This window comes from Echinops telfairi, unplaced genomic scaffold, assembly GCF_000313985.2.
Source record: "Echinops telfairi isolate 266 unplaced genomic scaffold, ASM31398v2 ScPeMD7_3533;HRSCAF=4204_0, whole genome shotgun sequence".
NCBI lineage: Eukaryota > Metazoa > Chordata > Mammalia > Afrosoricida > Tenrecidae > Echinops > Echinops telfairi.
The window spans coordinates 17,118,300-17,145,000 of NW_022107431.1; the positions used below are offsets into that span (position 1 = coordinate 17,118,300).

The 26,701-nt window shown below is 45.7% G+C and overlaps 1 protein-coding gene, 1 non-coding gene and 1 pseudogene across 2 annotated transcripts; 2 read left to right on the plus strand and 1 right to left on the minus strand.

The window, feature by feature from the left end:
• On the plus strand, positions 1 to 102 carry LOC115871066. The gene has a single exon (XR_004047055.1). It is a non-coding gene; the product is annotated as a U6 spliceosomal RNA (small nuclear RNA).
• Positions 103 to 7,447: 7,345 nt separating this feature from the next.
• On the plus strand, positions 7,448 to 25,130 carry ZBTB2 (zinc finger and BTB domain containing 2). Its single transcript, XM_004701946.3, has 3 exons — positions 7,448 to 7,753; positions 16,779 to 16,963; positions 22,439 to 25,130. Exons 2-3 carry the CDS (start codon positions 16,791 to 16,793, stop codon positions 23,814 to 23,816), a joined length of 1,551 nt encoding a protein of 516 aa, XP_004702003.1. The 5' UTR covers positions 7,448 to 7,753; positions 16,779 to 16,790; the 3' UTR covers positions 23,817 to 25,130.
• Positions 25,131 to 26,154: 1,024 nt separating this feature from the next.
• LOC101638455 lies at positions 26,155 to 26,598 on the minus strand (annotated as a pseudogene).
• Between the last annotated feature and the right edge of the window lie 103 nt (positions 26,599 to 26,701).

Sequence of the window (26,701 nt, forward strand, 5' to 3'; positions counted from 1 at the left end):
TTGCTTCAGCGGCACATAGGCTGAAATTGGAACGATCCAGAGAAGACAGGCCTGGCCCTGTGCAAGGATGACATGAAAATGCGTGAAGCGGTCCATATTAAAAAAAAGATAAAGACCAAAACCTTAACATATCCTGAAACTGCAACTTGCTTACCTGGCCACCTTCCCACCTTTCTTAGGGTAGGTTGTGCAGTTAAGCACTTGACACTGACCTAAAGGTTGGTGCTCTGAACAACGCAGAGGCACCTGGGAAGACACTGAAACCCTCGAGAAATGTTTCCATTCTGCACCCATAAGTCACCATAAATCCCAGTCTATCCAAGGCTACCTAGTAACAAAATACATGACATTCTTTGTCATGTAATAAGGGCCATTTATGAATTAGTGCTACAGTTCTTAACTAGCATGAATCATAATGAAAGGAATCACAAAGTAGTGTGTCCCCTGGTATTTTGAGGATCGAGTGCAATCATGTATATGAAAGGTATACTACAAAGCACTAATGAGAATTTAATTATCAGCCTGAAGAATACAAGGTGACATTTTAAAATGGGAAAAGTTCTTGCCAAATACAGCATGCATTCAGTGGATAAGAATTCTCCAGGTCAACTTAGGATAAGTCCCTTCCATCAGAAGTTGAACTTTAAAAAATCTTTTTAAGTCATATCAGTCCACAAACTCTGGTGGCCTATTGGGGTGTGTATTGGGCCGCTAACTGCAAGGTCAGCAGTTTGAAACCACCAGCTGCTCCTTAAGAGAAAGAAGATTTACAGCCTCGGAAACCCACAACGGTTTTCTGTCCTATAGGGTCACTATGAGTCAGAATCGCTTCTATGGCAGTGAGTTTTGGGGGTGTGTGTGTGTGTGTGTGTGTGTAACCCCTTGAACATTACTACACATGTGGGAACTAAGGCGCCCCCCTCAATGCCTCCAAAGAGGCAGGGCTGAAGTAGAACTGGAACTGGGCACTGTTGTACCTCCCCCAGCACAAAGTCCATTTAACCAGCGTTACTGAATGCTAGAGCGGATCGCTGGACTCGCTGCAGGAGTGACTCGGCCCTCCCAGGTGTGCAGCGCCCCCTGCTGGCCATGGGAGTAGAGCACAGTCAGCCCCAAGCTGTGACTAGTTTCCTAAAGCCGGTTGTAGCATGTTAGGGAGCCAGTGGTCCCAGGGTGGCAGAAGCAGAGAATGCTCAGCTGATACCCCTTGAAGAAAAGCCTGGCAATCAGCTTCTGAAAAATCCCCCATCGAACGCTCTGCAGAGCCCGCTTCTCGGCCACCCACCCAGGGGTCGGCATGAGTTGGGAGTGACTCAGTGGCAACTGGCGAGGAGCCAGGTTTGGCCTGTCCCTTGACTTTGGGACCTTCTGGTCAAAAAAGGAGGTCCTCAGTGGGGCTGTGTGTCAAGCATTGGGCTACTCACTGCAAGACTGCTGTTTGAAACCCAGCACCCACTCTGCAGGAGGAAGATGAGGGTATCTGTCCTGTGAAGATTTCTCCGGTCAGAACTCTAGAGAGGGTCACTGTGTGTTAGAATTAACACAGTGTCGGTGGCACTTAGCAGAAACTTCTGGTGAAGCTGGATTTACATCCAGAGGTGCTTGGAATCACCAGTTGAACACTCGACCATTCCTGTATCAAGAAACGATTAGAGATGCCTGAATGTCAAAGTCAACTCTTAGGTTGGTTTTTTTTATATCCACATGCTGGATATGATGCTGACCTTCCTTTCCCTGGCAGAACTGTCCTTCCATCTGACACTGGGCCCTTTCTATCTGTGTATGTGTGAAAGCCCCCCCAGTTCCGAAGGAGGGTCTGCATTTGCAGGTCGTTTTTTGTTTTCAAAATAAAGGGAGTGGCAGTGTGCTGGAGCCCCAGTCTAGAGCTTGGTTGGGTGTGTTTGTTTTCATTGAGTCTATGAAATGGAAATAAGGAGCCCTGGTGGCATAGTTGTTACACATCGGGCTGGGACCCACAAGGTCTGCAGTTCAAAGCCACCAGCCTCTCCATGGGAGGAAAGAGAAGCATTCTATTCCCATAGAGTTACAGCCTCGGAACACTAAAGAGCAGTTCTACCCTGTCCTCTAGGGCTGCTCAGCAGCGGGTAGGGGTGGGCCATGAGAAAGAAACATCCGACAGGAATCTGCTATAAATCTGCATGGTAGCAGACAGACTCACATCTTTCTCCTTCAGAGCAGCTGGTGGGTTTGAACCACCAAGCTTTGATTAGCTGTCCAGTGCTGCCCACTGTGTTACCAGGACTCCTTAAAATTACTGTTAAAAACAAAAAACATACTGCCTTTGAGTCCATTTTGATTCATAGCAGCCCTATGGACAAAGTAGAATTTCCCTTGTGGGCTTCTGAGGCTTTCTGAGAAAATCTCATCTGTCTCCCTCTGAGTGGCTGGTGATTTCAAACTGCTGACCTTGTGGCTAGTAGCCTAACAAGTAACCACTACACCACCAGGGCACCTTAAAAAAATAATGAGACCCGGTAATAAGGAACACTTAGTATTTTTATCAATAGCCTCATAATGAATAAAGCAAAATGCTTATGTTTACTTACAGAAAGAGGAAGTCATAGATTTTGCTATTATCCAAATGGGATAGCTATCCTTTAATGTAAAAGCCAAACATCTAAAAATCCTCCTATAAAATATTGGTAAATTTGACGGCATTGAAATATAAAATTTTAACACATTAAGACACTATAAATAGAAAATGAGGAAAATATTAGCAGTATGTGGCAAAGGTCTCATGTACCTTATATGCAGAGTTTTGTTTGTTTGCTCTTATGCAGAGATTTTATAGACTTTAAAGACAAGCAGCCGGTAGAAACAGACAAAATTCCTTAACAGAAGAGGAAATAGAATTTGTTGATAAACAAAAAATGTGTTTTGTGTCACTCACCATTACATCCACAGAAAGTTAGAAGTGGTATTGACAAAGACTCGTTAGCAAGGATTGGGGGTGTCCTAGAATGAAAACAAACACCCTCTACAAGTAAAATCAAAGAGCTTTTACTGGAAGACAAGAGACAATCCAGACTGGGAAAGTGTCCAGAATGCTCACAGTAAACAGACAATCCAGATAGCAACAAAGCAGCGAATATTCTTATACGGCCAAAGCAAGAACGGAAACTACACAATTACAGTTTGCTGAAAAGTATTGACGTAGTTGAAGGGAGGCTTTCTGAAAGTGGGTTCTTAGTGAATGAGAATTGGTGGCTGGCATATATTATTGGTGGAATTAATGGTTGGTTAAGGGCATGTAATCGCAAATATATGTTTTTCGGATAAGTACAGACAGTCATAAGACATGCTTTTCAGAGAACATGTTATTAAAACTGCTTTCCTCAAGCACGTCTTTTCCTAGCGGTCAGTTGTAAAGATTTGTTGGTAATGCTGTGTGTCAAGATCCTTTGGACATTTGCTTATCACATCCTGAACCGGTTTGACCATGGATGAAAGACCTCCTTGGGAACAGACTGTAACATCCTGGATCTTTCCAACCACAGATACTTAATGTTTCCTTATATGGCTAGGTCAATACAAAGGTTAAACACTGTGGGGTGGAATGGGACAGGGAGCCTGCTATTAAAATGTAACATGAATTCTAGATTCATGTCAACTTAAAATGGAGTAAGGCTCTGCTTTCAAGCTGTTATATTTACATGTACCGAGTGCTTCAGATTTTAGACTTTCAAACATTCCCTCTTTTTGATCAAGGATTTCCATGAAATTCTTTGATCACGCATAAGGTAGTGTACTTTCTTCTCCTTGGAGCCCTTCATTTTCATTACCTTTTACATGGCTACTTGCTTAGGTACACATTTTTTAAATCCTGAATGCCTTCCTTTTGAATGGCTGGACACCATCCACTATTTCATCCTGCCTAGATTTAGCCTTCAGTCTTAAGCGATCGGTTGATCGTTTGATTAGTATGGAGTAGGGCCGTATTAGAGGAACTTACTGCTTTGTCAGTGAAAGCCCTCGTCATGAGAGCTCAAGTCCATCAAGAAAATAGCTTTTATCAATGTACATACATAAGTCACGTCATTGTGACAGAGTGGTTCTCTGAGTCAAAGCACTGGCATTAACCTGCCAATTAGGACATTTTAATAATACCATTAAAAACTATTTTTAATTGTTCCAATTATAATGATAATAATCATAGGTATCTTGTCCTTAATAAAATTGATCTAATTCAAGAACCTGCGGGTTTAGGTAACCAACAGAAAATAGCAAGGGAAAAGGGGAATGGGCAACCTTCTGATGACTTTCTTTAATACCCTGCTCCTCCTCCCCAGAGGTGTTAACTTACATAAAATGGGAGGTATTAGCAGTGGCATCTATTGCTCCTGCTGTGGTAACAGAAAAATTAAGGAAAGATTGTTATCTAAAACTCCTTTAGAGGTTAAAGGCGTCTCCTGAGCTAGCAAAGAATCCGCAACATCGCAGCCATCTGTCCTGTAGTGTCAGCTATCTTCTGGACGGCATGTCCTCAATCAGTGACCCCCACAGCAAGGGCGAAGTGCCCTTTAACCGGATCTTAAGCCAGGCTTCTCTTTCAGAAGATCTCCTCTTCACCAGGCCCAGTCCTCTGTAGACTTTGTTCCCCTTTCTCTAAAAGGTTGAGCTCATCCGTCCACACTTTCCTTGTCAAAGCAAACATTTAAAGGCACACCTAAATGTCCTAAGATACATCAGTCCCTCACATTCTAGGCATTCAGACAGGACAAAGCCCAGACACCACACTCTTCATTTGGGCTTGTATTGGCAATGGTGGGGCATCTTGAGCTTTCAAGTAAAAATATGTCTCTGTAGAGGGCACCTGTTATACCTGTTCCATTATGTTTATAAGGGGCAAGGATGGTTTGATTTATTTCTTTAAGCCAGTTTTCTGTCAAGGAGTTATGGCAGACAGGCCGCCTTCCTAGTCTTAGTTCCACAGATGAATACAAGAAGACTTCTTTCCCTCCAGGCATGCTACTAAGTTCATGTAAAAACTGCGCTCCAAAATCTGGGCAGGGCCATTTTAAGGAACTAAGCTTTCATTTTTACATTCTGAATGGTTCCAGGCCACTTCAGAAAAGTGGTAACTCTACTCAGAGCTAGGTTGAAACAAGGGACCTGGGACTGAACTAATAACCTTGATATTAAAGCTTCACACACAGGGCTGGCTTCAGTGATATCGAAGCTGGTAGTAGTGGGGTGGGGGACATAACAGACAATTCAGGTTGAGAGAAATTAATGAACCTGAATGAATGGTGCCAGGTTGTGGAATTAATGGCCAATCCAAAAGTCAGACAGGTTGTCTGGGCCTGAGCATTTTTAACAAAGGTATTCTCATGTCCACCAGTGACTTAATAGGGGCTATGACTAGCAATAGGACTGCAGCAAAGAAAGGCTGTATAAGGAAGGAAATTAGTCCCACAAAGAGAAAGTGGGGCATTGAGGAGGTAAATTATGATCACGATGAAATAAATTCCTGTGGCTGGCCTGTAAGAGGTGGCAGCAGTGCTACAGGAAAATAAGATAACAGAACTTCGGGCCAGCACCCAGGGTTCACGAGCAGAGAGCTACAGTAAAGCCTCCAAGGCCTAGTTGGTACAACAGCAACTTCAAAAGCAACTACTAGTAGGCACAGCGCAACAACCCCTTTTTACCCTGAAAGTCTATAAACTTGAGGCCTGTGTTGTTAGGTGCCTTCCAGTGGGTCCTGACTCCTGGAGACCCCGTGCCCCTCAGGACGAAGCACCTCCTGGCCCTGCGCCGCCCTCACAGTCGTTAGATGTTGAGCCCATCCTGGCAGCCACTAGGTTGAACCAGCTTGTCAAGAGTCCTCTTTTTCGCTGCTCCTCCGCTTTCCAACCATGATGTCCTTTGCCAGGGACTGTCCTCTCCTGAAAACATGTTCAAGGTGCATGAGACAAAGCGTCAACATCGTTTCTTTTAAGGAGCTTTCTGGCTGCACGTCTTCCAAAGCAGATATATTTGTTTTTGTGGCAGTCCATATTCGTATTCACCAGCACATAATTCACATAGAGTGATTCTTCTTCAGTCTTGCTTACTAATGTATGTGAGGGGAGAAAGTACCCTGGCTTGGGTCAGGCAGCCCAAAGTATGGAGTTTAGACCATACAATAAAATTAAAACAGCAAATGTGATGAAAAGCAATAGGCATTCGGGAACTGATTGTGGTAGCAATTACACAGTTCTGCTTGATGTGATTGAAATATGGAATGATATGTATTAAATGCCAACTAGTTACATTTTAAAAAGCAATCGGCAAAATCCAGATCTTTTCTCTTTATTCAGATCTTGTTCTAAAGTCTTAGGGCAGGTTCTCTGCTCCTCGTGGAGCAAGCAGCTTCTGGCCGTCTTGGTGGAGTGCGAGCCTGCCTTTGGATTGCTACAATCCACGGAGGAGCTGAAGCCTCTGTTCTTTGGGAGAAGTAAGCCCAAGGTGTAATTCCCCAGAATTTAGCAGCACATGGACTAGTTCAAAGAACTAAGTAAGATTCCTTTCCATGGATGCTAGAAGAAATCTTTTCTTTGGTACCTCTTTCAATAACCGTAGTCTCTTGAGTGTGTCTTTGAAACAGGCACCTCAACAGATCTGTTTTTTCAAAGGTCAAAAGTTATGATTTTTAGTGAATCAAAGCCTGGTAAGATTTCAGTTACTGGTTGAAACCAAATTAGAATCCATTATTGCCATCTCAGGAGAGAGAGCGTAGGCTTGTCCAGTGACAATTTCATGAAGAGTTAATGTGTGGTCCAAAAAGAGGGGCCTCGAGTCATAGAAGAGGAAGCCACTTGGGTGCTTGGTAAGTGTGACGTAGCTGGAAGCTTGGCTTGCTGATTCTTTAATTTTATCCCCTTGGGCTGATAAAGATGGTGGAATCTCTGAAAAATAGGAAAGATCTTACACACTGCCTGTTTTATTTGACCTTGGAATGAGTGCCTGCGTCACAACACGAGGTTTTAGAATCCCCTCCCCCAACTGGGAATAATATTTCCAAGTTTCTTGGCCATAAACGTGGTGGTGATAGCCTTAAAGCTGGGGTAAGCTTCTATCCAGGGAGGAAATCGAAAGATCATTACTAATAGCCATTGAAATGAGGGAGCTGCCCCACATCAGTCTGCCATTCAAGCACAGGTAGGCCTGCTGGGCAAAGGAAATTTCCCAGGCAAAGTTTGACAAAGACAGGAGGAGATCGAACAGAATGAGTGACTTAATCGGCTGCATTTCAAAAATGCCCCCACATTAACCAGTCAATTGGCATAGGGTAGCCACAAAAACTATCTTCCACATTTTACTTGGATGAGTGGCAGCTGGGGTCATAAAAGCTTGTGAGCAACTATCTAAAGTGCGCCTATTGGTCTCTTCCGTCCAGAGCAAAGAAAATGGAAGACTCGTGGAAACAATTAGTCTAGTGGACTAATGGACCACACAAACCTCAGCTTCTACAATCCTGAGACCAGAAGAACTAGATGGTGCCCGGCCCCACTGCGGACTGCTGTGAACAAGATCCTGTCCGAATTCCTGGGACAGAGTGAGAGAAAAATGTAGAACAAAAGTCAAAATCATCAAGTAGACCAGCCAGACTGGTCAGATACAGGATGGTGGAACCCTCGAGACTATGGCCCTTAGTCACCTGTCCCACGCACCTGGAACCGAACTCACCACCGGGACTCCGTTTTCAGCCAAAGAACAGACACGTCTAAAGGGGAACAGTAACACTAAGGAGGTATGCACTCCTAAAAGTAATGCCGTTCGAGATCAAACAGAACAGCATTTGCTCCGGGGCAATGTTGAGAAGGCAGACAGGGTCAGGAAAGGAGGAGGAAGGGGCACAGGAAACGCAGGGAGGAAATGGGAATGGGGACGCTACATTGTGCAGCTCATAATCGGTGCTGTGAATCAAAACATGCACAAATTGCTAAATGGAAACTGATTTGCTCTGTAAACCCTACCCAATTCACAATAAACATGATGTCACCAATATTATTTTCCTTATATTAAGATTTAAGTTCTACAAGAGCCCTAAAGTCCTACAACCCTCCTTTTATCTTTTTTGTAGTGGGCATGGGGTCAGCTACAATAGTCCTTTTTCTCTAGGGTTGAAAGTTATCCCTATTACTGAGATTTTAGGTCCCAGATTTTTTTATAGAAGGTTGTAACTTTTCTCTGGAGACCTTAGGACCTCCAGTGTAACAGTTGGACACTGAATGAGACAAGCTAGTGGGGAGTTTGAGCGTGCTGTCAGCTCATCAGCATACTGTAGTAAGTGGACTCAACATTTGAGAAGCATATTTATGAGATTCTGTGACCCTATGAGGCATGGCACTCTGTGTGTATTGTTAATCTTCCCACACAAAAGAAAGTAGGGATTGACTATCTGGGTGCACCAAACCAAAATCACACCAAACCATGCCATCAAGTCAGTGCTGACTCATAGTGACCTCTAGGTCAGGGTAGACCTGCCCGTGTGAGTTCCCAAGATCATAAATCTTTATAAGAGTAAAAGCCTTTCTCCGGAGGAGCAGCTGGTGGTTTCAAACTGCTGACCTTTAGGATTGCAGCCTGATGCATAACCACTATGCCGCAAGAGTTCCTTTTGGGTGCACAGGGATACTGAAAAGGCACTGTAAAGATATGTTACCGGGAAATTAGTAGCTTCTGGTATTATATTTGACAAAAGGTAGTTGGAATTTGGTACAAATCTCCATCCCCACTTCCAAGTTTCCGTAGAAGAAAAACAATATCCTTTCTAGGGAATCATATAGGATATTATGAAGACGCCCTGGTGGCATAGTGGTTACACGTTGGGCTGTGATGCAAAAGGGCAGGCGTTCAAAACCACTAGGGCTTCCACGGGAGAAAGACTAGGGTTTCTACTCTCATAAACAATTATAGTCTTGGAAACTTATAGGGTAGTTAGGGTCCTATAGGGCCACTATGAGTCATCATTGACTGGTGGCAGTGAATATAGGGTATTATTAGACCCTGGTCAAGAAGCTTTGAATAATGGGTGCTAATCCTTTCCCCTGCTTCCTTCCTCAAGGCGTAACTAGGATGTTTCTAGTAGGAGCTCAGAGATGTCTGTTTGGATTTTAATGGTATCTGCAAGCAAAATAGCATAAATATCAACAGAGTTTCAGGAACTAAAGATCTCTTATCAACAAAAGAAGGAAGAAGAGAGGAGGTTCCTTTTTAAGTAAGCAGGTTTATAGTGCGGAAGAAACACGCCCTCCGTGACTCTCCTCCTCCCTTGTCTGTGTGTCCTCAGCGTGCTCTACGCACATGCCCATGTTCACTCAATCAGGCATGGCCGTGCCATTTAGCTTGCAGGCCCCTTCCTGTTAAATGTATTAGCGCACCTTAATTTATTAGGAAAAAGTAGACATGCAATGAGACCAGAAGAAATAGGGACAGGCTGTGAATGGATTAAACTGTTTTTGATTTGTTGCTCCTACACATTTGGAGGATTTTGGACTCTGAGACAAAGGTGTTTGTGTGAACATGGGATGAAGAGCTGATAGTGTGGTACCTGAAGCAGTTAGGAGTTTTCAGGGCCTCCGTTCACCTGAGAGGTCATTTTCCTTGGGAATTTAACGCAACGACTGGAAAAGCCCGGGATGTGCCTCCCTTTGAGGCCTGCCATTCAGCTTCAGATGTAGACGCTGATAGTTAAGAGTTTTATTGTTGTATTTTTTAATCATGTCATGGGGAGCAACTTACAGATATCATAACATGCCAGTCACTTTAAGCAGTATTATACAGTTGCTACCACAATCAGTTTCAAAACCCTTTCTTTCTTCTTGAACTCCTTGATATCAGCTCCCCTTTATCCCCTCTCTCCCTCACCCTACCCGCCCCCCCCCCCCCCCCCCAGGGATATTGATTGACTGATTGCCAAGTGTACACCATCCAGTAGATCCATTCACAAATATTGATTTGGTTACTTGTTTTTGAACTTCTGGTACCTATTCCCATTGACACCTCACGATCACACAGGCTGGTGTGCTTCTTCCATGTGGGCTTTGTTGTTTCCCTGCTACATGGCTGCTTGTTTAACTACAAGCCTTTAAGACCTCAGACGCTATATCTTTAATAGCCGGACACCATCAGCTTTCTTCACCACATTTGATTATGCACACATTTTGTCTTCAGCGATCCTGGCAGGGAAGTGAGTATCATACAATGCCACATTACTAGAGCAAACCATTCTTGTATTGAGGTAAGATTTAAGTGCTGCAAGTCCAAAGTCCATCTGCTTCCTTGTTGCATTTGTGTGTGTGTGTATCAAATACAAACAAATACACCTACATTTATATATTTATGTGTCTACATATATATATCTATATATTTTTTCCTTTCTTCTTCTTGTTCTTTTTTCTTTCCTCCTGCCCCACTATCATGTTTAGCCATCGCTCACCTCTCATTAATTCCTTTCAGATACAATGCGATGGATCAAACAGGCCCAGAAAAGCTACACCCTCCCTGCCATCAATTTTAGAACCCTTAATACTCCCCTGTACCTGTCATTATTGGCTCCCCTGCCTCCTCCCGTAGCCTGTCCCCCCAGAACGATCAGTCCCATTTCTGTCTCCGTAGGATTGTCTATCCTGCTTATCTTGTATAGATAAACATCAAAAAAAGAAAAGGATGTACAAGTAGTCACAAGTGTAGCAGGGAACCTGACCCAGAGCAGATGAATATCACTGATAAATAGAGAGGAGGACGTGTTACCATCCATCAGTCCAGCCCCCGTTTCTTTCCATGTCCTGGGTCCCGCCTACCTAACAACACATACACCCTTTAGTCTTTAGTATCTGTGTCCGTAGAGTTTATTTTTTAATGTAATGAAAACCTTCTTAAAATGTCCAGACTTTTGTAATAAAAGCAAACAATAGACAGAATTGTGGCTTCATCGATGGATCGGTGACCTGCAGGACAAAGCCCATTTGGGCTTGAGCTTGGAGCTGTTGTAATTTCAAAGCCATGAGTTTAGTTTGCTTATCCTTGTTCGAACCAAATGTTGAGACAGTTACAGCTCTCTGGCATTGCAGTTCTATAGAGAGATGATTTTATACTCCAAGTGTTTTAGAAACTTAAAAGTTACCAATTATAAAATGCTTCCTATTGGCCCTATATCACATGGGAACCCTGAGCCTCTAATTTACTGTGAGTTTCCCTAGGTCAAAGCTGCTTCAGTGGCCACACAGACTTTCTAAAGATTCCTTGATCCTCCTATGCTAGTGCTCTCCATATGGAACAGTCCAGGGGCCACAGCTCCTACATGCAAGCCACCAGCATACTCGAGGAGGGTTCAGCCTGACCCTGCATGTGGCATTTCCCCATCCTAGCCAGCAACAGCCCGTGTTTCCCTGATACACAGCAGCCCGTGCTTTCTCTGTGTTCGTGCACAACAGATGGAAAAGGACGAGCAAAAAGTTCAGCTGTACTGACCCCTCTGTCCAGGCAAACCTAACTTGGCTTTGCTGGAATGCCCAGTAAACAGGCTGGAAATGAAAGACACACACACACACACACACACACACACACACACACACCCTAAAAAAGAAGGAATTTACAATAAATCATAACTTTGAAGATCCATCAAACACAATGAAACATAAGGCAGGGTATTGACACTGAGATGCTTCTAACTTGGTACTGGTACGTGCTAGCTAGCTCAGTGATTCTCTGATGCTGTCACAGAAAAAATACATCTTTCATTTAGGATATATGGTTAGGTCAGCCCAGTTAAACAGACTTTAAAAAACAAACAAACTTGCTGTTAAAAAAAAAGAACATTAAAGTTTTTTCAACATTATTCTAGACCTCATGTCAAAGCTTACGATAGAGTTAAGACTTCCATGTCAAAACTTACGATAGAGTTAAGACTTCACTTTTAGGCTGCTATATTTACATTCCTAAATGTCTCTGATTGTAGACTCTCACACAGAAGAAACTAGGTAGAATGGGGGTGAATGGACGATGCTCATATTTTGCATTTCTACAGCTTTCTCACAGAATTGAAACAAACAGGCACACATGCTTCCATGTAATACAGTCTGACCAACCAAATGAACCCAAGTTTAAATTACACTTTGTAGTTCTCTCATTTTGGACAAGCTACCTAACCTCTCTAAACCTTTTCCACCGTAGATAAAATGTGAGTAGCAACACCTCAAATGCCTTTACTAAATTAGTGTTAGAATTAAGTGAATCCTACATAGAAATGAGTGGTTAACAGTAAGTAGTCTATCAATGATTGCCACACCCATCGTTATCCTCAAGGGACTAAGTAGTGGTGCACTAGAAGCTACTGTCAGTCAGCTTAGCTCTGCAACGGCCGTTTCTGTGAGTGATCGTGATCAGAGTCTGAATGCCTGGTGAGCATTAGGTCAGAATACTTTTCTTTGTAACTCTGGCTATTCTTAAGTCTTTATATCACTTGTACAATGAAGTGATTTTCCTAGTTCTCATTTGTGGATATGGCTCTTGGTAGAACAAATAGCACTGGGCAGCCTGGATCCCTGCCCTGAGGCAAAATCAGTCTCTTAAGTGTTACTCCCTTACATTTGTGCTCTAAGTTTGCCCAAACATCCCTGGGATGGGAGGGAAAGTCAAGACTTCAGCTGATTCACAGATATAAAAACTCTTTGCCTAACCCTAGATCCCTAGACTACCAGTAAGATGTTTGCCTGTGTTTTGTTGACTGTACAAAGGCATTCGACTCTGTGGATCATTACAAATTATAGGTGACTTTGCAAAGAATGAGAATTCCAGAACACTCAATTGTGCTCATGGAAAACCTGTGCGTAGACGGAGACGGCTGTCCTTTGACCAGAACAAGGGATACCATGTGGCTTAAAAAAATCCAGACAGATGGGCAGTGGGGTTGTACTCTTGCCCCATCCTTACTCAGTCCGCATTGTGTGTGCATATCAGGATTGGAGGCAGGCTCTTTGAACAGTTTCTGGTCTGTAGGTGACATAACCTTGCTCGCTGAAAGGGAAGAGGACTTGAAGCACTTACGGGTGGATTTCAAACACTATAGCCTTCCATTTGGATAATACTTTAACCTAAATAAAGAAAACCAGAAATTCTCAATTTTACACAAATAGGCAACATCATGATAAGCAAAGAAAAGCTTGAAATTATTAAGGATTTCCTTTTTCTTGAATCTCTGGGCAAATATGCTGCAAAATAGATATTTAAAGTATGAAAAAGCAAAGGTATTGCTTTCAGGTCTAAGGTGTACCTAACCAAGTCAAAGTATTTTCAGTTGTCTCATGTGCCTACGAAATCTGGACAAAGCATAAGGAAAACTGAATAGAAATTGAATTATGTTTAAGTCATGAATATTGAATATAGCATGAACTACTAGGAGAACTAACAGATCTGTTAGTTTTTTATCTGGAATGAAAATGGCCAGAATGTTCTTTAGAAGCAAGGATGGTGACACTATGTCTCCCACCCTTTGGATATGTTATCTGGCAAGACCATTGCCTAGAAGAGAAAGATGTCATGCTTGGTAAAGTTAAGGGTCAGCAAAACAGAGGAAGATCCTCCGTTGACAGAGCGGCTGCACCAATGGGCCCAAACATAATTGTGAGGGTGGTACAGTCTGGGCAGTGTTTCATTCTGTTGAACATAGGATAGCTATGTGTCCGAACCACTTAAGTGGCCCTTAACAGCAGTAAAAATTCCCTGCAATGGTCTACATTTCCCAAAAAAATTAGAGGTTTACATTTACATCTATGAAACATTTTTAGTTACTTTTTATATGAGGGGATACCCCCCAAAAAAAATCCAGAAAAAAGCTCTGCTGGGTAGAGCTTTTATAGTACATATTTTCCCCCCACTAGGCAAGCATGGAGCTACTCGCCCTGAGTTAGTGCACCCAGTGGCATCACCTGGGAAGGTTCTCTCTGGTCACTGAATTTTCTTGTAAAAATTTCACTTGAACCTCATTTTTTTGTGATGACCGATTTAGGAAAACAGCGTGCAGATGTGAAATTTTGTTTCCTGCTTAGTGAAAAGTGCCGCAGAAACTGTTGTGATGTTGAACACAGCTTACAAGGACAGCGCTATGGGAAAAACTCAATGAGTGGTTTTCTCATTTCAAAAAAGGCAAAATGTCTATTGATGACAAACCTAGTCCTGGACATCCGTAAACTTCCCGGATGGATAAAAATGTCGACTCAAAAAAAAAAAGAAAATGTTGACTCGTAGTGCATTTGAGGTTCGTTCCACTAGGCCAGACTGTTAATCAAGCTTTCTATTTAGAGGTTCTAAAACGATTGTGTAACAGTGTGCGACAAAAAAGGTCTGATTTGTGGCAGACAGGACTGGTTTTGCCACCATGACAATGCACCTGCTCACGCAGCCAGCTCAGGGCACCGGTTTTTGGCAAAAAACAGCATGCCTCTCTTGGCCCACATACCTTACTCACCTGACTTCACTCCATGTGACTTTTTGTTTCTGCAATGGCAGAGGGACATGAAAGGACAGTGATTTGAAGATGTCGAAAAGGTGAAGAGAAAAATGAGGGTGGTAACCATCAGCCATCCAGACAGATGGGTTTGAAAAATATCTTCAAGAATGGAATTGCAGATTTGCCAAATGTATTAAGTATAATGGAGAGTACTTTGAAGGTGATACAGTTGTTTTGTTAAAAAAAAAAAATCTAAATACATAGTTTTGAAAAAAAATCCGGTTGGGGGTGGTGGTGGCTTGGGTCAAGGTTGTTGGTTTGGGTTTTTGTCTTTGGATCCGGTTGATCCATTGGTCATTTATTCTTCCTGTACTGCATTGCTTTTGAGACTTTGTCAAAAATCAATTGAACATTTTTATGAGTCTACTTTCAAAAGTCTATGTCCTTCTCCATTGATCTGTTTCCTCCCGCCAGTACCACCAAGTCTCGATTACTATAGTTGTGGGAAGGCCAATTTCTCCCACTTTATCATTCTCTTTGAAAAATGTTTACCTGTTCTAGTTCCTTTGCTTTTACATATAAATTTTAGAATAATCTTGCCTGTGCAAAGCAGCAAGGCACCCTGGTGACAAAGTGGGTTACACGTTGTGCTGCTAACCAGGTCTGCAGTTCAAAACCACCAGCCGCTCCAAGGGAGAAAGACAGGGCTTTCTACTCCTGCCACCAGTTACAGTCTGAGAAACAGGCACAGGGGCAAGTCTACCTTGTCCTATAGGGCCACTCTGAGCCAGCCTCAATTCGATGGCAGTGAAAGTGAGAGACAGAGATACACAGCAGTTTTCAAAAAGTTGGTGGGGAAAAAAATTAAAAGACAATGACATTTTCCGTTGAATGTTTTGAAGTGCCCTTGTAGCTACAAAAGAAATAAGAAATTTGGGCTAAAGCCATATGTCAGTATGTGGGAAAATGACATCTTTATTATGTTAAGTCTTCCCATCCTGAAACACATGTCTCTACATTTATTTAAGTATTCTTTTACTTCTATCGTCAGCATTTTGTAGTTTTTAGCATGCACTTTTTCTTTTCAGATTTACATCTAAATATTTACATTTTCTTTAGTGATTATAATGGTACTACATGGTTTTCATTTCAGTAACCCTATGCTCATTGCTACTATATAGAATTATAATTGATTTTTTTATATGCTTATCTTATGTCCTAAGATCTTTTCAGCCAATTTATCAGTTTCTGGGAGTTTTGGGTAGTTTTTCTAGGCATTTTCTATGTAAACGGTCATGTCATCTGCAAATAGGGAATTTTATTTCTCTTTTTCTCATCTATGTGGCTTTTCTTTCTTGTCTTATTACACTTCCAGGACTGTATTAAATAGTGAGAGTGCACATCGTTGCCTTAAGCCCAGTCTTCAAGGATTCAGTCTTTCACTGCTAATCATAATGTTAAATACAATGTTGTTCTTTGTTTAGTGGGCTTTTATTAGTCCTGCTTGACTGTGGAAATGCAGCAGTCAATTTACTTATTTGATAGATCCAGGCATTATCAGGTACAATAGACAGATGGATCCAGACCCGAGTGGCTTCCTACCGTGAAACATGAGGAATGAACATAATAGAATTAGGAGGCAGAGAATTTGGACTTAGTTTGACTCCTCCAGCTTCTAGCAAGATGGCCTGCAGCAATTACTTACACCCCTCTCCAAGCCATAGCCTCATCCCAGAAGAGTGCTAAGCTATTTCTTCACTCAGTTTGTGCCGGAAGTAAAATCTGGGAGTGGTATCTGGGTCCGGTAGAAGCCATCCTGACCACACAGCAAGAGCTGGGACATGGCCTCTGGGAGCTCAGTAAGATCTTCACGTGGCCCTAGTCCACCCCACCCAGCACTTGGGTGCACCTGTCTCCGTGCATGATGGGATGACCTCTGCTAGATCATTAGAATTGCCGCTTGAGGTCTTGAGACTAGAAGGCTCCGTAATCCGTGCATACTTGCTGGGTGCTCCAGGGCAGACTCCCTTGGGTTTGTTTCCTGACTTCTCCACGCACATCTGTGTGAGCCTGGGCAGATTACCATGCCCCCCCCCACCCCCCCACCCCCCCGCTCTCAGGTTCCACCTGTGAAATGGGGATGACGACAGACCTGCTCCCGAGCCGCTGTGAGGACCCATTGAGCAAATCACACACGTGTCGTTTCCATGGCAGCCCCTGACAAGAAACGATGGTAGCTACTGTCATTACGATTGGTGACTAGGAAGGACACATACTTCTTTGTGAATCGCCTTTGTTAAAAACAAAATTGTTTGCTTTGCAGATTTAAAAAAAAATGGATTTGGCCAACCACGGACTTATTCTACTGCAACAGTTAAACGCGCAGCGAGAATTTGGTTTCCTGTGTGACTGCACGGTTGCAATCGGCGATGTGTACTTCAAGGCACACAAATCAGTTCTTGCTTCATTCTCCAATTACTTTAAGATGTTGTTTGTCCATCAGACCAGGTAACTAACGTGGTTGATAATAATCGAATGGCTGTAGACTTCTCAATGTCATGTGCCTCTTTCCTCACCAAGACTGTGGGTCTCTGCATGTGGTTGATAGTAATCGATGGCTGTAGACTTCTCAATGTCATGTGCCTCTTTCCCTCACCAAGACTGTGAGGCCGGACTGCTCCTTAGACTCCAGTCCCCCAGTTCCTTTGACCTCCCTCGACCCCTCTACCCATTTTGCCTCCTCCTACTTTCAGTGCTGCTTGAGGGTCGATGGCTAGCCCCAAGCAGCTCTTCTGCTGCCCTCCTCCGCATGTATTTGAGGTGGGGTCCTTTGCAAGCTCAGCTATTTAACAGCTGCAGTGGACCCATCTCTCATTAATTTTCTTTTCTGTGAACGCCTCCCTTTCAAAGCCCGTTCTTGCGTTCCTTAAATCCCAGCCCCATAAGTCACCTCCTGATTTTCAATATTTATCAGTTTCCAATTCTAATGGCGAGGCCATGCATTTCCCTCATTTCCCACTTTCCTCCGTGAAAGTATCTCAAGGCCTGTGCTCAACTGCCTTTCTCCTCTCTACTGCTTCAGACGCTTTACTTTCCCTCTCGTGCCCCAGGACCCCGCCCCTGAAATCTAGGAGGAGGCAAGGCTTCCTCAGCACTGCTGTCTCCTGGAGTCACCGCACTTCTTGGAGGATCGATCACCTGTGCTGCTGCTTGTACTGCCTGTCCCAGGCTCCTCCTGTCCCCGCGCAGTAAGGTCTCCACCCCATCACTCTCCTAAAGTCCTTCTCCCCAAGGTCACCTTGTCCTCAACACCACTGCCCTTCGTATCCTATCATCTGTGTGTTTGCTACTCTTCCTCCTTAAGAAGGGGTCTCGTGCATTTCTGTAACTTTGTGAGGCCCCATTCTTCTGCCCCTAAATGTGAGCCTTCCATGAATTCTGGTCATGGGCTCCTCTGTGTGCACTCTCCCTTCTAGGTTTGTCCCCCACCCCACCCCCGCCCAGCTCTGCTGGAGACTTCCAGTTTACAGGGTTTAGAATTGGACTTCTTCTTTTTACCTCCTTGTGCAGGGCTAAAACAGGATCCAGTCTCCACCCGCAAAGTTTGAATAGCACCACCTTAAAATCTCTGTCAGTATTTGTTTTATCTTAATCGGTTGTCTTTTATTTCAGAATCCTTTCACAATGGTCTTTTCCTAACTTGTCTCACCTCCATTTCCTAATCATTCATGTTTCAGATTACTGCCAGCTCTGATGGTGCTGTGGGTTAGACACCAGGCTGCTCCCCACAAGGTCGGTGGTTCAAACCCACACACCACCACTCCTCAGAAGAAAGATAGGCCTGTCTGCTCCCATAAAGATGTACACATAATGAAAAAAAAAAGATGTACACATACTGTTGGAGTCCTTATCCAGGGTCAGTATTAGTCGGAATAGGCTCAGTGGCAATGAGTTGGGTTTGGGTTTGAGTTGGGTTAATGTGCCTTGGATCAGAAACCTAGTAAGTTCCTTTTATCAGAAACCAAGATGCTTCTGGAATAAGGTTTCTGTACAAGATTCGTGTTCTGACATTCAAGACCCCAGAGGCTTAGGGCCTGGCCTCTTTCCGCCTCATCACCATCTAGGCCGCATCCCCACCCCTTACTCCAGTGCTGTGGCTCACCTGAATGGTTCTTTCTGCCCACCCCCTAGGTTTGAGTCCACACACCCGCCCTTCCACAACCTGGTCTGATCAGGCGACGCAAATGAGCCAAGGGTCCTGGATCGCTCATTTTCACCGCCTCTTAGTGATGCCTCTTGGCAGCTTCTGCACGGTCTCTCTGTGTTTTGTCATTTGTGTACTGACTTTCCTTCTGCGTTTTAAGTGTCCTAAGAGCAGAGAGCAGGCTTGACACATGTTTGTGAACCCACAGTGTCCAGGCCAGCTTTCCATCAGTGTATGGATGAGAAGAATGAGTGAAGGATGCCATCAAAGATGTGGGGAGATTGCTGTGTCTTAGAGTCACAAGGATGCTCCTTTTCACTTCACTGTGTTTGAGACGGCACAGCCAAGGGAGGGGAGGGAGGTGGTACCCAGACTATCGCCACAGTTGAAAGAAGGCAAGCTAATGGGTCTTCATTCCCTGCAAGAAATGGAAGTCTAGAGCAATAAGTAGATTTAATAATGGAAAGAGAGATGGATGTCGCTACAGGCTGAAGCCTCAGCAGTAGTTTGTGGCCAGAGGTGGCACCTGGCACCTTCATACATAGAATCAAGCCTCTGTGATGCCAAGCCCACCACCAAAGAAGCTGAGCCTGGGCTGCCCAGCCATGCCTGCATGCGAGGCTCACTGCTCAGGGTCCTGTCTGCCGGCTGTCATTGCCACTGGATGTCTCTGTCCCTGTGTGCTGTTTTACATGGGAAGTTGAGAGGGGGGCAGGATGGGAGGGACAGTCTTCTGAGGATGCTGCTATTTTAGAAGCCTTATTTTTAAAGGTCTTTAAAACCACCATTTGTTTTAAGATCCTAGAGAAGGAGGAAGCAGGCCCGGTGGTGCAACAGTTGAGTTAACCCGACAGACGGCTAAGCCCAGCCCCTCAGGCACTCTGCAGGGGAACAGTCGAGCTAGCTTGCTCCCCTAAAATTACCAGCCTGGGAAACCCCGAGATACAGTTCCACTCTGTCACGGGCCGCTGGCCTCGGAAATCCACTCGGTGACTTTCCAAGGACAACCGTGAGCGAGAACCTGGAAATGCAGGGCAGCTTGAGGGAAGGGTTCTGGGGGAGGGAGTTGAGCGGCAGGAACACGGTGTTCCTTTGTTCTGCATGAAAGTGTTGTGTCAACAGATGCTGCACATTCAGCCACACAGGCATCGTGGGACACTGTCAAAGTCTGGACCCCAGGAGCTAAGTCATTCAGAAAGGGCTGTCTGGGGACGGGCTCAGTAAAGGTCAACACAGCCCAGGTTGGAGATGGGGATGTGCAAGACGATCCCACTGAATTCTGTGTGCGTGTGTGCATCTGTACCCATGCTTCTGTGTTACGAGGGGGAAAATAACCTTTAAAAAGTGAAAATAAAATTGATTTTGGGAAACCTGACTGGGCCCTAGGGCAGTGCCAGGCACAGAGCTCCAAGGATGACCAGCTGTGGTCTCTCTGAAAGCTTCTCCACAGGACTTCTGCCCCCCAAGCCCTTTGCCCTCAAGACCTGACTGAAATGTTGGCTGTTCCCCCACCACCACCACCACCACCACTTTCTCCTTTTCCCTCAGAGACCACCGCACACTTGTGCAGTGCCTTAAGTGTCCCTGCCACATCCCTCAGTCACAAGCCACAGACGGAGGACAATCCATAGGACAACCAACATGAGGTGAAATTACAAAATGTAGAGCAAAGTTCTTATCGAAAGTCTTTCCCCGTTGGTAGTACCATTCAGGGATGCTGGAAGGCAAAGCCTCCCAACCCCTTAGCCAGCCTGGAGGTCACGCCACCTGGCAGAACAAAAGGAGCCCGGGGCATCGTGTGTATCTGTGAAGGCCTTGGTCCCGCTTCCTAGGCCTCTGCTGGTGGAAAGAGCGCCCCCACACTGAGCACGCAAGCTTTGTCTGCACCATTAAACTACCCAGGAACATCTAAATATAATGCACACAAAATATTTCTCGAACTCTCCTGGTGCTCAAAGAAAGGCCACCTGTCTGAGCATCCCTAGCTAAAGGTGTGAAATGATTCCAAGCCAAGAAAGCAAAGACCTGCATGGTGGGCTTTTGTTTGGTGTGAAGAAAAATGCCCCCTAAGCAGTTCCCTTCGCCCTGCGGGTGGGAGGCTGCTGCTCACGCCTGGTCTTGTTCTCTGACTTCCAGGCTGTATGTGCCCTCAGATAGTTCCCACATTTGCAAGCAGTCATCTGAAAGTAGGCACGCATGGATCGATCCGAGCTCAGTCATGAGTCACATCTGTGGCGTCCTCAAAATTGCTGACATAGCATTGTCCTTGGTTTCCTGTTCTTTTGTCTGATACAATAAAAGATTACATTTAAGAATAGTGAAGGATACTCAAACATCCTGAAGAACATTTAATAATAAGACACAGGTGGTTGCTAAAGGAACCAAAAAGAGTAGCGTTACATTACCAAAGAAGAGGAATAGTCCAAAGCAATTCAGAGTTCAAAAAGGCATTAAAGGAAGCTTTGGACTTTAAATGTTCTCGTCTGTAGAATATAGCCATTCAGGAGATGACAATAAAGACCTTGAGATATGTGAGGGTGGGACAAAGTACTGCTACCACGTCACAGGGACTTTATTCAACAAAAACACCCAAACATGAAGCTTTGCTTCTTGTCACACCCTTCGTATAGGTCTGTACACTCATGATGGTGATATTCCCATCTCTCTGACCCGTCTAGAGCAGGAGCCTTGCTCGACTAGTGGCTTTTTACAAGTTGGGCTGCGAACCACGAGGTCAACAGTTCAAAGCCACCAGCCTCTCGGTGGGAGAAATTGGAGGCTTTCTACTCCTATAAAGAGTTCCAGTCTCGGAAACCCACCGGGGCAGTTCAACCCTGTCCTGTAGGCTCCCTCGAAGTCAGAATCAATTTGATGGCGGTGAGTGAGCGCCTTCCTGACAAAGTCTACACCCTGCCATTCACACCACATGAAAATGGGTCCTGGCGTTTTCTAGGAATGCAGAGTGTTCCCCTTTCAAATGGTCTTTGTGTTTGGGGAACAAAAGGAAGTCTTGAAGGGGCAAGATGGGACTATCGGTTAGATGGGGGGAGGCTTCCCACCAACATTCTCCTGGGAGGACAACGCGAGCTACCCCTGAAAAAAACCAGCGCGGGCATGTTGGTCGCTGTGCAGGAATAAAACGTCCCTGCAGGACATTCCTGGCTGCCTTCTCACCCGTTCAGTTCTCACTGCTCTTAGAATTTCTGCATAATGAGCCCCTGACCACCCGGGAACTTTCTAGAACATCTGTAAAGATTTCCCCTCAGGGGTCCAAACAAAACAAACCCGCCTCCATCGCCTTCTGAGGGGGCCGTTCTCCCTTGAACTTGACTGGCCCAGCAGATTCCTTCAGACCCCCTATTTGGATGGGACTGTTTTTCCTTGGAGGCAGCCTGCCCAGGCCGGCTCCTGGGTCCCTGAGAGAACTCATGTGTGACGATCCACTGGTCGCAGGGATGGAGCGCACTTTGTTGGGAGTAAACCCCCGCACGTATAAACTGGCACCCCGTAGCAATACCCGCTGACTTAGCCAAGCATGTATCTCTCCGGTTCTCCTCGATGACTTGGAATTTCGGTCATTACTGACGGCCTAGCGGAAGTCCTTAGGAACCCCCTGATTATTGCTGCATAGCCAGTGTGATGTTCCTTGAAAAAGACGCACACCCTCGAATGAGGGCCACCGACTGCTCTGGGTGTGTGTCCCTGTTGACCACCTCTGCCGGGAGGGCGGGAGTCACGCAGGCGTCCTTCTCAGGTGCTCTGCCCCTTGTGTCTTTCAGCGAGTGCGTCCGCCTGAAGCCCACGGACATCCAGCCCGACATCTTCAGCTATCTGCTGCACCTGATGTACACGGGCAAGATGGCACCGCAGCTCATCGACCCCGTGCGCCTGGAGCAGGGCATCAAGTTCCTGCACGCCTACCCGCTCATCCAGGAAGCCAGCCTCGCCAGCCAGGGCGCCTTCTCGCACCCGGACCAGGTGTTCCCGCTCGCCTCCTCCTTGTACGGCATCCAAATTGCGGACCATCAGCTGAGACAGGCCAGCAAGGTCACTCCGCCGGCCCCCGAGAAGCTGGGGCGCGAGCCCCGGCCTCCCCCACCCAGGGTGAGCCAGGAGCAGGTGCCCGAGGCCCCTCGGCTCTCCCAGCTCACCCCGAACCTGCCCCAGGTGAGCCGAACCAACCTGACCCCCTCGGATCCGCTGCAGACCTCCCTGTCTCCCGAACTCGTCTCCACCCCCGTCCCCCCACCGCCCTCCGGGGAGGAAACCAACCTGGAGGCCTCGTCCTCGGACGAGCAGCCTGCCCCGCTGACCATCACCCACGTCAAGCCGAGCATCATGAAGCGCAACGGGAGCTTCCCCAAGTACTACGCCTGCCACCTGTGCGGGCGGCGCTTCACGCTGCGCAGCAGCCTGCGGGAGCACCTCCAGATCCACACCGGGGTGCCCTTCACGGCCAGCCAGCCGGGCGACGGCCGCGTGCCCCTGGCCCTGTGCACGAACGCCGCCGACCTGGGCAAGGACATGGCCATGGAAGTGCCCGAGGCGGGCATGATCAGCGACACGGAGCTGCAGCCCGTGTCCGACTCGCCGCTCATCGACGGGCAGCAGCAGTCGGAGACGCCGCCCCCCTCAGACATCGCGGACATCGACAACCTGGAGCAGGCCGACCAGGAGCGGGAGGTGAAGCGGCGCAAGTACGAGTGCACCATCTGCGGGCGCAAGTTCATCCAGAAGAGCCACTGGCGGGAGCACATGTACATCCACACCGGGAAGCCCTTCAAGTGCAGCACCTGCGACAAGAGCTTCTGCAGGGCCAACCAGGCGGCGCGGCACGTGTGCCTCAACCAGAGCACGGACACGTACACCATGGTGGACAAGCAGACTCTGGAGCTGTGCACGTTCGAGGAGGGCAGCCAGATGGACAACATGCTGGTGCAGACCAACAAGCCCTACAAGTGCAACCTGTGCGACAAAACCTTCTCCACGCCCAGCGAGGTGGTCAAGCACGCGTGCCAAAACCAGAACGCGGACGTGTTCGCGCTGGACGAGGGCCGCTCCATTCTCCTGGGCGGCGGGGACTCGGAAGTGACGGAACCCGAGCACCCCGTGTTAGCGTCCATCAAAAAGGAACAGGAAACAGTGTTACTGGACTGACGGCGACTGGCCTTTTTAAGAAAAACTCGTTTTTACCCACTCAGAACTGTACACTATGGTTCTCCATGGCATGAATCAAACGGGTCGATGACCCCCTTCCTTTCCCTTATCCCTTCTCTCCCGACCCTGCCCCCTACTCCCCCAGCCCCACCCCGGGAAAGGCTTTGTGCATTATAGACCTGAAATATAACCTACTTTTCACACAGGGGATATTGGAAAGATAATGGTCGGTAGTACTTATAAACACAAATAGGCTGAGAAATTGTAGATTATTTAAGAGTATACTTGGAACTAATGAAGGGTATATACGAAAACGATCAGAATGCAATTTGGTTTAAGCTAAAATTATGACTTCCCCTGGGTAAGAAGTCTTCCTTCTCAGAAAAACCCTTATCAGAAAAGGCAGCATGCTCTGGGCTCTGTACTATGCAAAAATCTTGACCGTGTCGGAAATTGTAAACCCAAGCCAGTGCTCCTAGTATGTATCCTCCAGGGGTTCCTTCAGAGTCCATCCTTTGAGATTATGTCCCGTCAAGAAAAATCATCCGTTGTGAAGTCAAAAGAAAAGAAAAAAACTACAATAATGTGATGGCAATCTTAATTTGGGGGTAGAACGTGGCAAGCTCTTTTTGTGTGTTTGTAAGGAAATGTGTGGGGACCAGTTCTAGTGGAGGCAAACCCCACAACGAAATGCTGTGTTTTCAGTGTCTAACAGATTTCTTGTCCGCTTCCAAAAATCAAATTTGGAAATACCTACAGATTGTCCTTCTGAACAGAAAATGATTTGCCACTACTAACAACTGCCAGCAGTAGACATGCCCGCACCAGCCGGGTGCTCATCATTCGGGGTGTAATACTTCAGGGAGAAGGATACGGGCGAGGCGCTGTGGCTTGTAGTCATGTCAGTAGTTGGAGCCAATAGCTGCTCAGCAATGTTCACTGAAGCATCAAAACTGGCAAAGAGAAATCGGGACAACAAAACAAAACAAGCTTTGTTTAGGCGGGAAAAAACACTTGAATTCAGTGTTTTATTGTCCACCTTTTTTCCTATACCTGAAATTCTCTCCATTGGCCTGAAAGCAGTAGAAATTGTTCCTAATTCTTCCCTTAGGCACAAACTAGAATGGTCTCACAAGACAGAACAGGAGCCGGTAATAAGGCTGAAAGGGAACCGAGCCGGGGAAGGCCCCTTAATAGCTCTACTCTCTGTATATGTTGAAAACCGAATATCCCAGCACCCTTTTCCATGTATAGTTCAGTTCTCAGATTTGTAAGTTTTTATACATCCTTTCATTGAATAAACATTTAATTAAATGGGTCTGGGCATGGCTCTGTCTGTCCCAAAGGAGGCCAGGCAACAAGGGGAGTGTGGCGAGGAGCGCCCTCCAGCTCTGTGCTCTCTGTGAAGCAGGACTTGGGCCTGTTCTCTAATCCGAGTGCCATTCTCTGCAGCCGTAAAGTGGAGACCTTGGTAGCTGAATTGGGTGATTGGACAGCAATAATCAAGAGTAAAAACCGTGACGACAACGAACAGGAAATGTTTGACCACGAGTGGGTCTTCCTTTTGCCAGGAAGAAACAGGCACAAGGGGTATTTGCCTAACAGTAGCAAAAATTGAAGATGGTGTATAAGCAAACCATGGTTATTAAATATTGAGTGGTCTCTACCAAATTCATCTTTTACAAAAACCCAACATTCCAATCAATCATCTTGCAACTTAAATGCAAGCTGTATGCCAGATGGTGTATTAGTTTCTTGGATGCTATAAAAGCATGGTTGTATAGTGGTTATGCTTTGGGCTGCTAACCTGAAGGTCAGCAATTTGACTCTTCTAGCTACTCCATGAGAAAAAGACAAGGCTTTCTCCTCCCATAAACTGTTAGGGTCTCAGAAACTCCGAAGGGCAGTTCTACCCTGCCCTACAGGGTCACTGTGAGTCAGAATCGATTGGATGGCAGTGAGGTTGAGTTTGGGAGTTAGATGAAAATGCAAATCACAGTGGGCCTTGCAGTCTGCATACTTCCTGCATCCTACAGGGCAAACCCACCCCACCCCTCGCCCATCCCACACCCCACCTTCCTGTGTCCTGAAGGGGAGTGATATATAGGCAGAGGGCAGAATCTGTTTGGTTTCTTTTATAGGTTTTGGTGAAAGATTGTCCAGTCCACTTGGACATTAATGTCCAATCCATTAAGCCTTTTTATATAATTTATGTTCAGTTTTCATACAAAAGAAAATTTGTTTCACATTCGTAAAAATCCCAATTATTATAAAGGAAAAGGAAACCCACCCCTAGTCTTCCCTTTATTAAATATATAAATAGTTAAGAAGTACACATTTAGATTGGTGTAATCTTGAAATGTTATCTAATAAGACTGAAAACTAAACATTTCAGGTCCTGTACCAAATAATAAAACACTCATAGGCCTGCGGGATCCTTTGATTCACATCAAGAAGAGAACCAGTGTTGGATGTGGTAAAAGAAATGTGGTCATCTCCAATGACAATGTCAAGTTCCTGTCAGCCAACCCTGTAGGGGCGGCCACAAAGCATCGGCTTCTTTTGTAATGTCACTGTCATCAGTAATTCTCTTCCATAATGTTCTTCCATTACACTCATGTACAGAAGCCTCTGTTCTGATCATGACATCATTTTTGTGATTGCTGTTGTGGGCAGACCTAAGCTTTCCGTCTGGTCAAAATTCGAACTCCAGGAACTGGTGTTTAAACTCGCACTTGTGCCCTACATAATAGCGCCAGTAGATATCGCTGGCCATCGACATTTTGGGGCCTGATCAGACCACCCAAGGCTCGGGCAATATGCTGCCTAGCACCTGGAAGTCCGAGGGCAGAATCTTGAGGATGGAAAGTGATGACCGCTGTGAG